Source organism: Natrix helvetica, assembly GCF_964273705.1.
Source record: "Natrix helvetica genome assembly, chromosome: 12".
In the NCBI taxonomy this organism is placed as follows: Eukaryota; Metazoa; Chordata; class Lepidosauria; order Squamata; family Natricidae; genus Natrix; species Natrix helvetica.
In genome coordinates this window covers 19575195-19587916 of record NC_138556.1, presented here as the reverse complement: position 1 = coordinate 19587916, position 12722 = coordinate 19575195, and the positions used below count along the sequence as shown (strand labels likewise).

General features: G+C 43.4%; 1 protein-coding gene across 6 annotated transcripts in view; it reads left to right on the top strand.

Annotated features, from left to right (window-relative positions):
- THSD4 (thrombospondin type 1 domain containing 4) overlaps window positions 1-12722 on the top strand; it is a 145771-nt gene that overhangs the window by 18792 nt on the left and 114257 nt on the right. For all 6 annotated transcript variants that reach the window (XM_081964693.1, XM_081964692.1, XM_081964694.1 and 3 more), the window contains exons 5-6: window positions 5747-6203; window positions 10670-10769. In XM_081964693.1, the coding sequence (XP_081820819.1) occupies window positions 5747-6203; window positions 10670-10769 (557 nt within the window). The remainder of the gene's footprint in view (window positions 1-5746; window positions 6204-10669; window positions 10770-12722) is intronic.

Sequence of the window (12722 nt, the reverse complement as noted above, 5' to 3'; positions counted from 1 at the left end):
TCCCTCCCTCCCTCCCTCCCTCCCTCCTCCCCTCCTCCTCCTCCTCCCCTCCTCCTCCTCTTCCTTCTCCTCCTCCTCCCTCCTCCCTCCTCTTCCTCCTCTCCCTCCCATCCTCCTCCCCCTCTTCTTCTCCTCCTTCTCCTCCTCCTCCCCCCTCCTCTCCTCCTCCCCCCCTTCTTTCTTCTCCTTCCTCCTCCTCCTTCATCTTCCAACCATTCTCCACTCTTTAGTTCAGTTGTAAGGTCTGCCTTATGGATGAGTGCAATACACAGGCCCTTTACCTGGTTGCCCCCCCCCCCCTTATCATGAAACGTTTCCCCTCCTGCGTGTTTCTTAGAGACCAATTTGTTTGCTTTTGCTTTTAGCTAGTCAATTTGAAGCTTTTCTTTAAACCGCTTAATTGCAGGTATATATTGACACATCGCAATTTGCTTTCTTTCATTCTCACTATGTAAACTAGTTAGACAAGACGGCATTTCTGTGAAAGGTTATAGATAAATACTCCTGAGAAATTACTACATTTCCTCTAGAGTCGGGATGTATCTTCTTCCAAATGTAGGTTGTAGACCCGTTGCAAGAGGAGCTTCTGAGCAGTCAGGCACAGACTTGTCCTGCTAAGTTTTATAGCTGTGGGGAAAGGACTTGACATCAAACAAGCTCAAATGCAGATGTCTGCATGCTGGGAGCATTAAAATAAAATCTCTCTCCCACCCCTGCCAAAGGAAAGTCAGAAGCAACACTTCATATGGAACAAATAATGGTAAATAACGACTCTTCCTCATTCTCTGAATCAGAGTTTCTAATTTCTTTTCTTTCAATGTTTCTCCCATTCGTTCTCCAAAAACCTTCCCTTTGGCGACTTGATAACCAGGAATATCAGTGGGGCCACAAATGCCACCTGGGATCTGTGCTCTCGACTGCATTTTGATGTCTCTTCTAAGATCAATTTCTGCGTCTCTCCTTTTTCTTTGTCTCTCATCTGGGCTTCCCGTACCTCTCTTCTCTGTTTCTAAAACTGTATCTAAAGCTAAACCTAAGCCTAAACCCACCTCTACCTCTATAGGAAAGACATTTTTTACAACCCGTCACACACACTGTGGCCACCATTGGCCAACAGACTAATCCATCCTTGGCTTTGTGAGCAAGCCTACAACATCCTGTCAGAATTTTAGACATGCTCCAAAGCCACAGATATTCCTTTGGACCAGGGGTGAAACGCTACTGGTTCGGGCCGGTTTGCCAAACCAGTAGTAAAAAATGCTACCGGTTCGCCTGAACCAGTAGTAAAAAAAATGCTAAAAAAAGTTCCAACAATCAGCCGTGCAACAATCAGCTGTGCCACGCAATTTATATTCGCTAGAAAGCTGGAAATCCTGCTTTCTAGCAAATCTAAATCGCACTGCACAGCTGTCCTCTCCCCCTCGCTGTTCTACTTACCTTTGCAGATTCAGAAAATGTTTCTTAGCGCCTGGGGTGCACATGTGCGCAAAGTGCGTGTTTCATGCGCATGCAGGTGTGAAACAAACTGGTAGCAGACTTCACAGCATTTCACCCCTGCTTCGTACACATGATTCCTTGAGCGATCTGTCCTATCTATCCATAAATGCTATTTCCACCACGGTAAGGACTAGCTTCTATTTTGTGCCAAGGATGAATAAAACCAGGAACCTCTGGTGTGTGGCATCAGCCTTGCCTGAACATTCCCCAAGGAGCAATCTCTGACCGCCGAGTCATATAACCCCCCTTCCTAGCTCACTCCATGTGTCATTAAAGCAAGACCTCCTCCTTTTGGGAAGGGTCTCCATTCTCCTTTTGCTGTCCTGGGTGGTGTGGAGCTTCCCTTGGGGGCTGGCTGCCCCTTTGCTTCAGCCTGGCAGGTCTAGATTTAGCAATTGTGGGATCCATGGGGAATGGGGAACAGCTGTTTGGAAGTTGGGAATCTCTCCTTCAGGGAATTTCCTCTGTGCCTTTCTTACAGCTGTATCATCGTCGCATCAAAATAGGCTGCAAAACTCAGGCATTTCAGTCATGGATCTGGGCTTATGGCAAAAAATAAAAGAGCTTTTTTTTTTTTTTAATGATGGGTTGACCCTCCTGTGGGGGACAAGATTCAGCTGCTTCGTTGGCAATAGCAAAGAGAGAGTTTTGGAAAGGGGGGAAAAGATTAAAACAAAAATGAAGTGAAATGAAAAGGCTTTTAACTCGATAAGCACGATTTATGTTTGATGTTTTTTTTATTTCATTTTGCAAGACCTTCCAAGAGATAAATAGTTGGTGGATACAATTAGAGAGGGGGGGGGGGAAGGCAAAATGTTGTTAAGTGAGTGTTTTTAGAGACTGTCTCCAGCTGGGAAACACAGCCAGGATGTTTTCCTCTTAATTCTGAGTTGAGTTTATTTATTTAGAACAGTGTTTCTCAAACTTGGCGACTTTAAGTCCTGTGGACTTCAACTCCCAGAATCCCCCAGCCAGCATAGCTGGCTGGGGAATTCTGGGAGTTGAAGTCCACAGGACTTAAAGTCGCCAAGTTTGAGAAACACTGATTTAGAAGATCGACACGGTGGCCCGTTTTTAAAACCTGAACTCTCGGTGGATCACACTACCATAACACAAAGCCATATCAACTGGTTGAGAAGCCTTGCCGATACTTTGTTCCTCCTCAAAGCTAAGGAAGGTGTTGATGAAACCAGAAAGTAGAGAGTAGGAATTATGACCGAGACAAACTCAGGAATGGAATGACAAGAAGTAAAAAAAAAAAAAAAGAGTTAACCTGGAAATCTAGCTATGGTTTATTGGAAAAGGATCATAACTCCTCTGGGTAGACATTTCGGTAAAACCCAGGATGTTTTGGCAGTTTGCATTGAAGGAGATTCCCAGGTCGTTGTACCTGATGCAACGTTGCTCTGAAAAAAATCTTCCAACCTCGAGAGCCGTGGATGCAACAGGAACTGTAGATGCTTGGCCTCGCTCACAAATCTGACCCAAGGGCTCAATCAAATGTGTTTTTTTCAGAGGCAACACATCTCCTGCAAGCTGCTTCCACTTCTTCATGAGGAACAGATGACTTTCCAAAGGAGAAATGCACATCTGGCATCCTTCCCTGGGCTGACTTCTGAAAAAGTCAGATTGATAAATAATACTCCAAAGCACACACAGTCCTAGGGCCTTGGTGCTGGATGTTGGAGATGTGGACCTGTGAAACTCAGCACTGCACAAACCCAGAGACAGATTTGACCCATACCTATTGACCTCTGTCCCTGTAGTAAAATAGAAGAACAGAGTTGGAAGGGACCTTGGAGGTCTTCTAGTCCCACCCCTTGCCTAGGCAGGAAACCTTATACCATTTCAGAAAAAATGGCTATCCAACATCTTCTTAAAGACTTCCAGTGTTGGGGCATTCACAATTTCTGGAGGCAACTTCTGTTCCACTAGTTAATTGTTCTCACTGTCAGGAAATTTCTCCTCAGTTCTAAGGTTGCTCCTCTCCTTGATTAGTTTCCACCCATTGCTTCTTGTCCTGCCCTCAAATGCTTTGGACAATAGCTGGACTCCCTCTTCTTTGGGGCAGCTCCTGAGATATTGGAACACTGCTATCATATCACCCTTAATCCTTCTTTTAATTAAACTAGACATACCCCAAGTTCGGGGACTCCAAGCCCTGTTTTCTGTGTGTTTCACAGAGCAGGATCGGGCATAACCATTGAATAACATTCGTGGTCCTTCGCTTCAGTAGCTGGAAGGAAAATGGATTTCAAGGCTGCATGTGGTTTTGGGGTGTCAGATTGCTTGCCCCCCAGAATGAGGGAACAAGATGAGGGTCTGAGGTTTTGGTAATTGTCCTGAAGGGAGCCGAAATTCCTCCACACCCGGGAGGAGCAATGGAGCAAAACGAAACATTGGCTCTGGATGTCTTATCGGCTCAGTGCGCATTCAACAAAAATGTTCCTGCTAATTTACACCATGGAGAAAGAGAACAGTAGTAGCTGAGTCAGGTGGGGGTGAGGGTGGAGAGGCTGGGGGTGAGAGGAAACTGGGCTCCATCCTATCTGATGGAGAAAATTGATCAAAGGCCATTTTCACCCAGCTGGCTGTTAGAATAATTGATTTGCATGGTTGATTTTGACAGCGCCATGATGCCTAAGGAAGATCCTGGCATCCAAAGAGGCAATATTAAACCTAGCTTCCCTTCTTCTTAAAACAAACCCCCCTCCCCACGTTTCTTTTTTGAATGCTGATTCAAACCCTGCGTGACACAGTCACACACAGACTCACACATATTGTGGGAAACGGCCATGTGTCGCATCGATGGCTGTAATCAAATCGCTTTGCACGAGCTGTCCTTATGATGAGGGCTATGTCTTCCTTATAAAAATGTGCCTTTCTTTTAGGCAGAAGAGAGAACAAGCCTGAAATATGAACCCTGGGAGATCCATGGCGACCATTGCTCCATTTTGCTCACTAGATAAATTGCCTTTCCTGGCTCAAAATTTTCAAATCTCACGCTAAACGCTACCATTTCTGGGAGTCCCACTTCTTGGCGCTTCCATCCAAGATTAACTGTAGCAACTGGAGCCTAGGGGACACGGACACACACACACACACACACACACACACACACACTTGTGAGGTCTCAGGGTGGGTAGTGAGAGATACCAGCAGCTTACATTTTTAAAAAAAATCAGTGAGATAAAACTTCTGTTTTAGATAAGTCCAGCAAGCCTGCAAGTCTCATGAGATGTCCTCACGCGGTTGTATCTGGTGCATGCCTGCTTTTTGACATGTGTTATCTGTTAAACAGTAGCTTGTTGTGTGATGATAGCAAAGGATTCTTCTCCCCCCCGCCATTCCTTTCACTGGCATTCTCTGTGGATAAATGTTGTCTGCAAGGCATAGAACAAAAAAAACCCTCTTCTTCGCCAAATGATTAATGCCTTGTGTTCCCCGTTTGGTATTTGCTGTTTGGCTTGCAAAGCTTGCTTGAAGCCCGAGGAGATACTTGCTGAAAACTTGAAAAGTTGGACCATAGATTTCCCCCCAAGAATTGTCCTCAAGTTGTCCCTTTTAATAGGGGGATTACGAACAAGAGAGCAGGCTGTGTAGCTAAGTCTAGATGGACTTGTGGTCCATGCAGAATATCTTCCATAGTTCTGATTTAGTTTACTTCATTGTCATTGCACACGGTACAACAAAATTAAATGCCGTCTTCAGTGTACATTATAACTATAAAAAGAAAAAACACAAACGTACATCCTTTATTTTTTATATAATTGAAATTGAAAATATTTCGCTATACTATAGAATTCAATATGGTTAGAGGCTGTTTTTCAGCCTATTTGTCCTTGTTTTTATGATCCTGTACCGTCTGCCAGATGGTAATAGTTCAAAAAAAAAAAAAGGGTGCCCAGGATGAAATGGATCTTTAAGGATGTTTTGAACTTTCTTAAAGCAGCGGGAGCTATAAAGCATCTTCCAAAGAGGGAAGAGGGCAACCCATAATCCTCTGGGCAATGACATTGACCTTCTGGAGCGCTGCCGTATCTGCCACTTGCAATTGGCAAAGCACATTTTTTGCACGCTTTCTGTGACTGGATTCATTCATCACTCTGAGCTACAGGAGAATAGGTAGCGAAGCCCTATTGGGTTGGTACTTGGCTGATTGGATCTGGAACTGGTCTCTTGAAGTTATTGATGGCTTGTTTTGAAATTTGATGGCTGATCTGCTTTCTCCTCCTCTCGCTGTCCTCAGAGGCCGCAAGAAAAGCTCCATTGGACCTGGGAAATACGGCTATGGCAAAGTTCCCTACATCCTCCCTCTGCAGACGGACACGGGACAATCGGCACATAAGCCCCGAAAGCAACGTCAGTCCATGCAACCTGCATCCAACCCACAAGGGACTGGTGGCATCTCCACTTTTGCCCATCCAGGTAGCCCTTCCCATCATCACCCCGGAGGAACGTACCAAGGTGACCACCAATCTTCTCCAGCCAGGACTCAGGTGGCCAGTAGCTCTTTCTATCAACAGCCGGGCTCCCATTTTCAAGGCTTCCCAATGGCATCTCAAAGCTTGTTCCAGGGCGGAGAACGGAGCAGGCATCTCTCCGGAGCTTCTCATCCCCCCGTCCAAGGGCAGATGTCCACTCAGCCGGCCGCCGCAATTGTGTGCACCGGAGCCTACAAGCAGTACAGACTCTGCAATACGAACGTAAGTCGTCCTTTCTGCCCCAGCCTTTCCACAGGACCAGATCCTTGTTTTGAGCTTAGGGATTTTGCCGGGAAGGAAGTCACTTTCTTTCAGTGTTTGTCATAACTTTGTTTTGGCACCCCATAAGAAAAAGGTCAGCCCTCACTGGTCTAGTTGTTTTGGCCTACGATGCTCTATAGCGCCATCTTGATGGAAGGAGCTGAAATAGCTGATGTCCAGGATGTGAGGACTCTACAGCTATCTTCTCAACTGTCCTTCTGACCCACGAAAACAGAGGTCTTCTATCTGAACCTTTGTCCAGAGCATTTCAAAGTTCCTCATCTTTGCTTTTTATTCCATTTTTTCCCCAAGCGAATACAGCTCCGTTCTCTCTCCGCTTCCCCTGCCCTCATCCTCCTTATTAAAACCATCTTTAAGAAAATGGTTATGGGGCTACCCACTCTGGATTCAGCTGCTACCCAGTTGTGGGTCATGACCTCACTGTGCCCTAGATGAATAGTTTAAACACCAAATCATAAAACGAGAAGGCGGTGGGCTTGCACCCAACCCTGGAAAATCTACGGTGTTTATCCACCTTCTGCATGATCTCCCAGAACATACATTTAGGCAGTAATTTAATTTATTAGCCGAAATAGTTTAAGGGCTCCTGCTAGCATGGAGAGAATACCAAGTTTTCCTTTTATTTGGAACATTCTCGGTGGTTAATATAATTTCTCGGGGTGGGGAAGAGCTCTCTTAATTGGAACTGTAGTGTTGGGTCATTCCCCTCCCCCCCCGGATCCTAGTTTGGGGCAGTTAATTAATAACAAATTAACTCCATCTGATTTTCTCCATTAGGTCATTTCCTTGCGGTTATAGTTTTAATGTTTTTTTCATGCAGAGCAGAAAGCCGTTTTTCATGAGTGACACGCTGGATCATATAGAGTTTCAGCTTTAGACAGTTTGGTTTACATGCTTCTGAAAACACATTTAAAGATCGGCGCTTTCTGGAAGGGTGATTTTTTTTTTAAAAAAAAAATTAAGATTAATTGTCCATTGTTTAAGAAACACTTGAAGTTGTATTTAGCGCAGGGCAAGAGCCATTGGATCAGTCACCAGTTGATAAATGGGACCCAGTGGGGATGCTTGACTGGAAGGGGATGGAATAATTAAAGCAAATAAAAGTATCGAGAAAGAGCTGCAAAAATAGATGGAAATGGTGCCAGATGTGAAGAAGATGTGTCCCTGCAGGGGGAAAAATTCATCGTGGTACATAGAAGGCTTGGCTGCTGGTTCAGTTCCAGAACAATGTACAATCGGTGTCAGCATAGTTCATTCATTTCCTTGCTGGATAAAAACGGTAGTTTTGAGAACCCAAATAGACTCAAAGTGAAACAAACCAAATGCACTTAGATGTGGGACTGTCTTCTTCACCCTCTCATATATAATATCTGGGATACGTCTATGGAGATTCTCAGTCCTCCAGGTCAAGGTTCTCCCAAAGGTGCTTTTTTCAGAAGGCAACTGGACTTTCTTGGGGGTTTTTTTTGAAGACATTTTGTTTCCCATCCAAGAAGCTTCTTCAGCTCTGACAGGATGGTGGGGAATGGAAGGATTTATACTCCTTGCAGACAGCTGGTCATTTGCAGCCTCTTTAGAGGTTCGTTGAGGCCACTTGGAGGTTTTATCCATGTCCTCGGGGTCACCTGAGTGGTGCAAATGGGTGTGGAGACTTCTTGGTTGAAGACAGGTGTGCAGGGCTGCTAGGGAATGAGCCTGTGTTGTCTCAAACTGAAGCGCAAGTGGTTCCTGGAGTCTGCAATTTTTCCGGAAATCCGTTCATATTCCTGCACCATTTGAAGGTCTCTTGGCTGCATTGCCTCTTCCTCATCTGGACTGTACCCCTTCTGACCTTACGACATCCCATCACAATGGACTAATCAAAGATTTCTTGCTGAAATCACCCAACTGTTTTCAGAGACCAGAAGGCTCAGAAGGCAGCAGAAGAAGCGGGATTAATATCCCATAGGATCCATGGGTCATTTTTAGGATGTTGGGTTGTTTCCTCCTCTGGTGGACAGTACGGAGCTACAAGCATTAGTCTAAGTCTGGAGTACAAGTGGACAGAATATTTCCAGTCATTGGAACAGTGTTTTGTCACTTTGATGGTTCTGTGACCCATGGCAATATTTTTGGATGGATTTTATCAGGTCTGTTCCAGGTGGGACTGAAAGCAAGTCTGTGGATCTGCCGATCTGGAGCCAACTTCATACATTCTTGTCATCTATATCTTTAATAATTCCCCAAAGATCTGAGCACTGGGTGTTTGTCGACTTCCAGAATTTTGAAATGATGATAAACCAACCCAGCTCGTCTTTGATTCTTTGGCCAGTTGATCTAAAGAAGGCTTCCTTTGAACATCTGGTCTGCCCGGATGTGAAATTCATCCGCCATTTGAAGAAACGTCTCTTGGGAAAAATCTATATGTTGGTTTAATTGCTTGGAGGTTTCAGGAAGCCACATTCCGATTGTGTGCCGTTTCTCTTTGCGATTCAGTGTTTAGAAAAGGTGTGGGCTCAGACAGTCAACTTTAGAAGATTATTTGTTTTGCTGAGAGCAGAAGCTGTTGTGCAATCTTTGAATGTAGAGCTTTTACTTGGAATTTCCTGGTTGACCCATAATTTACTCATTTTAAAGACTTTCCTTATGTTGTTTTTGGAGTTGAACTCCACTCCTAAGCTCTATGTAGGTGCATCCATTTATTTTCTTGGTCACAGCGCAGAAATGATGGGAACATTGCCTTATTTTTAAGCTTGCCACTATAGCCCCAGAATTCCCAAAAATGGGAATTCAAGGATGAACAAGGTCTCATCCTGCTTAAATTTCTTCCCAAACTCATGGTGCTTCTTCCAGATTTTACTCCTCCATGATGGGGTGACTCTGAGAAATTGTAGCTCAAAACCACCTCTTCCTTTTAGTAGAATATATGTATGCTTGTATTTGTGTTATTATTATACAGAACAATGTGAAATCACAGCTGTCAATTCTTTAGCTGGTGTTGACTTTCATTCTCATCCACTTTTCCCAAAGAATCTTGGGTGACATTATATATTGGTGTAATACACAATGTGCGCAGATCCAAGCAGGAAGGGCCCTTGGCAATTGATAGATGGCAATTGACAGATTTTCCAAATGCCATCCAATTTTTTGGGGGGAGGGATTTGGCATCCAGTTTTATATTTACTTACATTACATTGAAATGTATTTATTATGGGTGCGTTGCATGGTCAGCCAGATGTTCAGACCGGATTTGGCATTTTTGTCTACCTATCAAGTCCTTCCCAAGGACTTGGGTGAGACAGACGTGAATGTTGATGGTATTAAAAATCTAGGCTCAGGACGTTAAGCTGTTCCGAGTAAATGCCTTGTGCAATTGACTGATGGGGATTTTGTCAATGCCAATGGTGATTGAATGGTGCCCCAGATGTTTGGGGATTGCACCCCAAGGTGCCTCTTACTATTGATATTACCTTTCCTTTCTTTTGCTGCAGTCCTTCTATTTCTATTCGCAAGCCTATGTACTTTGTGATTTTTCTCCAATTCTTTCTCCTCTATTCTGCTGTCTCCATATTTTTATATCCATATGAGTAGTAGCAGTCGTAGTAATATTACAGCCTTATCTGATGCAATTAGCAGAGGAGCCAAAAAGTTACTCCTTAGTAAGTGAAGGCCTTCAGGCTTTCAGATGGATTTTGTCCAATGGAAATAACGTTTCACTGCTTTCTCCTTCAACCAAGTGTCTCAGGCATTACATACGTTTTCTATAAGTACGACTTCAGAGACAAGGGATATTTGGATGGATTTTTGAAAAGCATATTTTATGAAAGTGTGGCTGTAGCTGAAGAAATTGCCAAGTATGTGACTTTATTGAAAGAATTTGCTCAAAATAACCATGTCCCCCAAGGCTTAGGAGGGTCTCAGAGATGATCAACAAGGTCATTGCTTCTCCTTTATGCTCTAAGTAGGGCTCCAGGATAAACAAGGCTAGATATTTTCTCTCTTTTATTTTGGTCTGTTTTCCAAATTGATTCTATTTTATTCCACTCGTGTTGCACTATTGGCTTTAAATCTGTAGAGATTCTCAGTCATCCAGGTCAGAGTTGCCCAATTGGAAGTCCAGTTACCTCCTGAAATAGCACCTGTTGGTTTTGGAGAATCTGGAAAAGGCTGCTCACTAACTGGATGTAAAACTAATCATGGTTAGGAAAGATGAGCATTTAACCGATGTTTTAAAAGTGTCCTTACTGAAATCGAGCTTATTAGCATCTTCAGTTCCTGGATGGGTATCCGGTTGACTCATGGCCAATGGAAGATAGTTTAGGATTTTCTGTTGGATTATTTTAAGTTTTTAAACCAGATGAGTGCCGTGGTCCGTCTAAATTCTAAATAATGTGGTTAACGTATCCCTCCCACAATTTATTTCCCAGGCCTGCCCTGAGAACAGAAACATCAGAGAGGTGCAGTGCACATCGTACAACAACAAGCCGTTTATGGGCCGTTTCTACGAGTGGGAACCATTTGCTGAAGGTAAGAAGATACGCCTCCAGTTTGGTTGAAAACATCCTTGCAACTTCCTTCACTTTTTGTGATGTCATTCATTGTGGGTAGTAGTGGTGGATAGGAATATTTAAATATTTCCTCTCCCAACTTATTCTCTACCAACTGGGAGTATCTTCATGTTGCAGAACATTGTTAGGTAAACATTGAAATGAGGACCTTCTTATACATCTGTCATGGTTGAACTGGGTCATTCTTGGCCACCGTTTTGTGAATGTCCAAACCGCCTAGGGTGGTTAGAAGAGCAGAAGAACAGAGATGGAAGGGACCTTGGAGGTCTGCTAATCCAACCCTCTGCTTAAGCAGGAGACACTATACCGTTTCAGACAAGTGACTGTCCAGTCTCTTCTTAAAAACCTCCAGTGATGGGGCAACCTTGATTAATTGTTCTTTTTGTCAGGAAGTTTCTCCTTAGTTCTAGGTTGCTTCTCTCATTGATCAGTTTCCACCCATTGCTTCTTGTCCTGCCTTCTGGTGTTTTGGAGAATAGCTTCACTCCCTCTTCTTTGTGGCAGTCCTTGAGATATTGGAAGACTGCTATCATGTCATCCCTGGCCCTTCTCTTCATTAGACTTGACATACCCAGTTCCCTCAACTGTCCATCCTTCGTTTCAGCCTCCAGCTCCCTAGTCATCTTCGTTACTCCTGATTGTTGTGAGAAAGGGCCCTTCTGCACAGTTGCCTCTCTTGACATTCTCCTTTCCAATCATCTCTTCCTTCATTTGCTCCCTGGACTCAGAATCCATTTTTCTTGGAGGATGGTTCCCTTTTATGGCAAGGAACATGAATTTAAGAATCCCGAACAGCCACTGCAGGTTGTGACTGCTACCTGCTCCTTGATGTGACTGTGGAATAGGAGGAGGAGGAAATTCAGAAGGTGGGACCAAACATGAGGAACTGAGAAGTCCTCGTAGAGCTGTTTTCGTTACATTTCCCCCAGGAACGGAGCTGAGGTTTGCTTTGAAAGCTCGCGAAAATGTCATAATTCAAGGCCTACCTATAAAATTGTTCCTTGAGTCTTCTTTGGCATTTGGGGAATTGCAAGTAGGGTGAATTCCTACTGTCGAGAGCTGATCTGATTATAAATAAATAATAATAATTCATCTAATTAAATAAGAATTAAAATAATAGTATGCATTTTTGAATACAAGCATGATATGAAACTGCGGAGTTTAATTGGGAAGAAAACTACAAACTCTGAGCTGGGTAAAAGAACCAGTCAGAAAAACACCTTTGGAACTTTCCCTTTTAAAATACCGCAAAATTGGGCATTAAAAATATATATATAGGTGGAACAGGCCCAGCTCAGTACAAAATTTAGAGCTTGCAACCTCAGTCGGCATTTATTCCCAGGGCTGACATTTTGAATATGTGCCCTGTATGCACTAACATAACATGGAAATGAATTTTAAAGCCATATAATTTACTTACCAGAACGGTTTCCTTTCCTTTCCTATCCTCTTTCCCAATTTTCCTTGGAGTTTGATGATGAACAAGGCATTTCAGCAAAATAAATAAGGGAAGCCATTCAGAAAGTTTCATCAAAAGGTAGATTCAGAACTGTTTTCCTTTCACCATTGCATGCGAGCCATTTCAGGGTTATTCTCAGTGCTATAAATTGAAATAATGTCATAAATAACGTTGAAGTCCAGTTATGCCATGCCTTCAGAAATTATGGGCCTACGAGCTCTCATATTCCAAATATTGTCAACATCTATGAAACAGAAGAAGGCAGCTTGAGAGTCTTTGGCGGGTGCCAAAACTTTGTCTTATATTGCAATTTTATTGTGATAGAAGAGAAGAATGTTAAATCCAATGAAAACTGATCCCATTAGCCATATTTATTTCTCATTAAATTCATCCAGTTGAATTTTGAACTGGACTTCACCCGTTATGATTTGAAGTTCTTCCTCAGCAAGATAC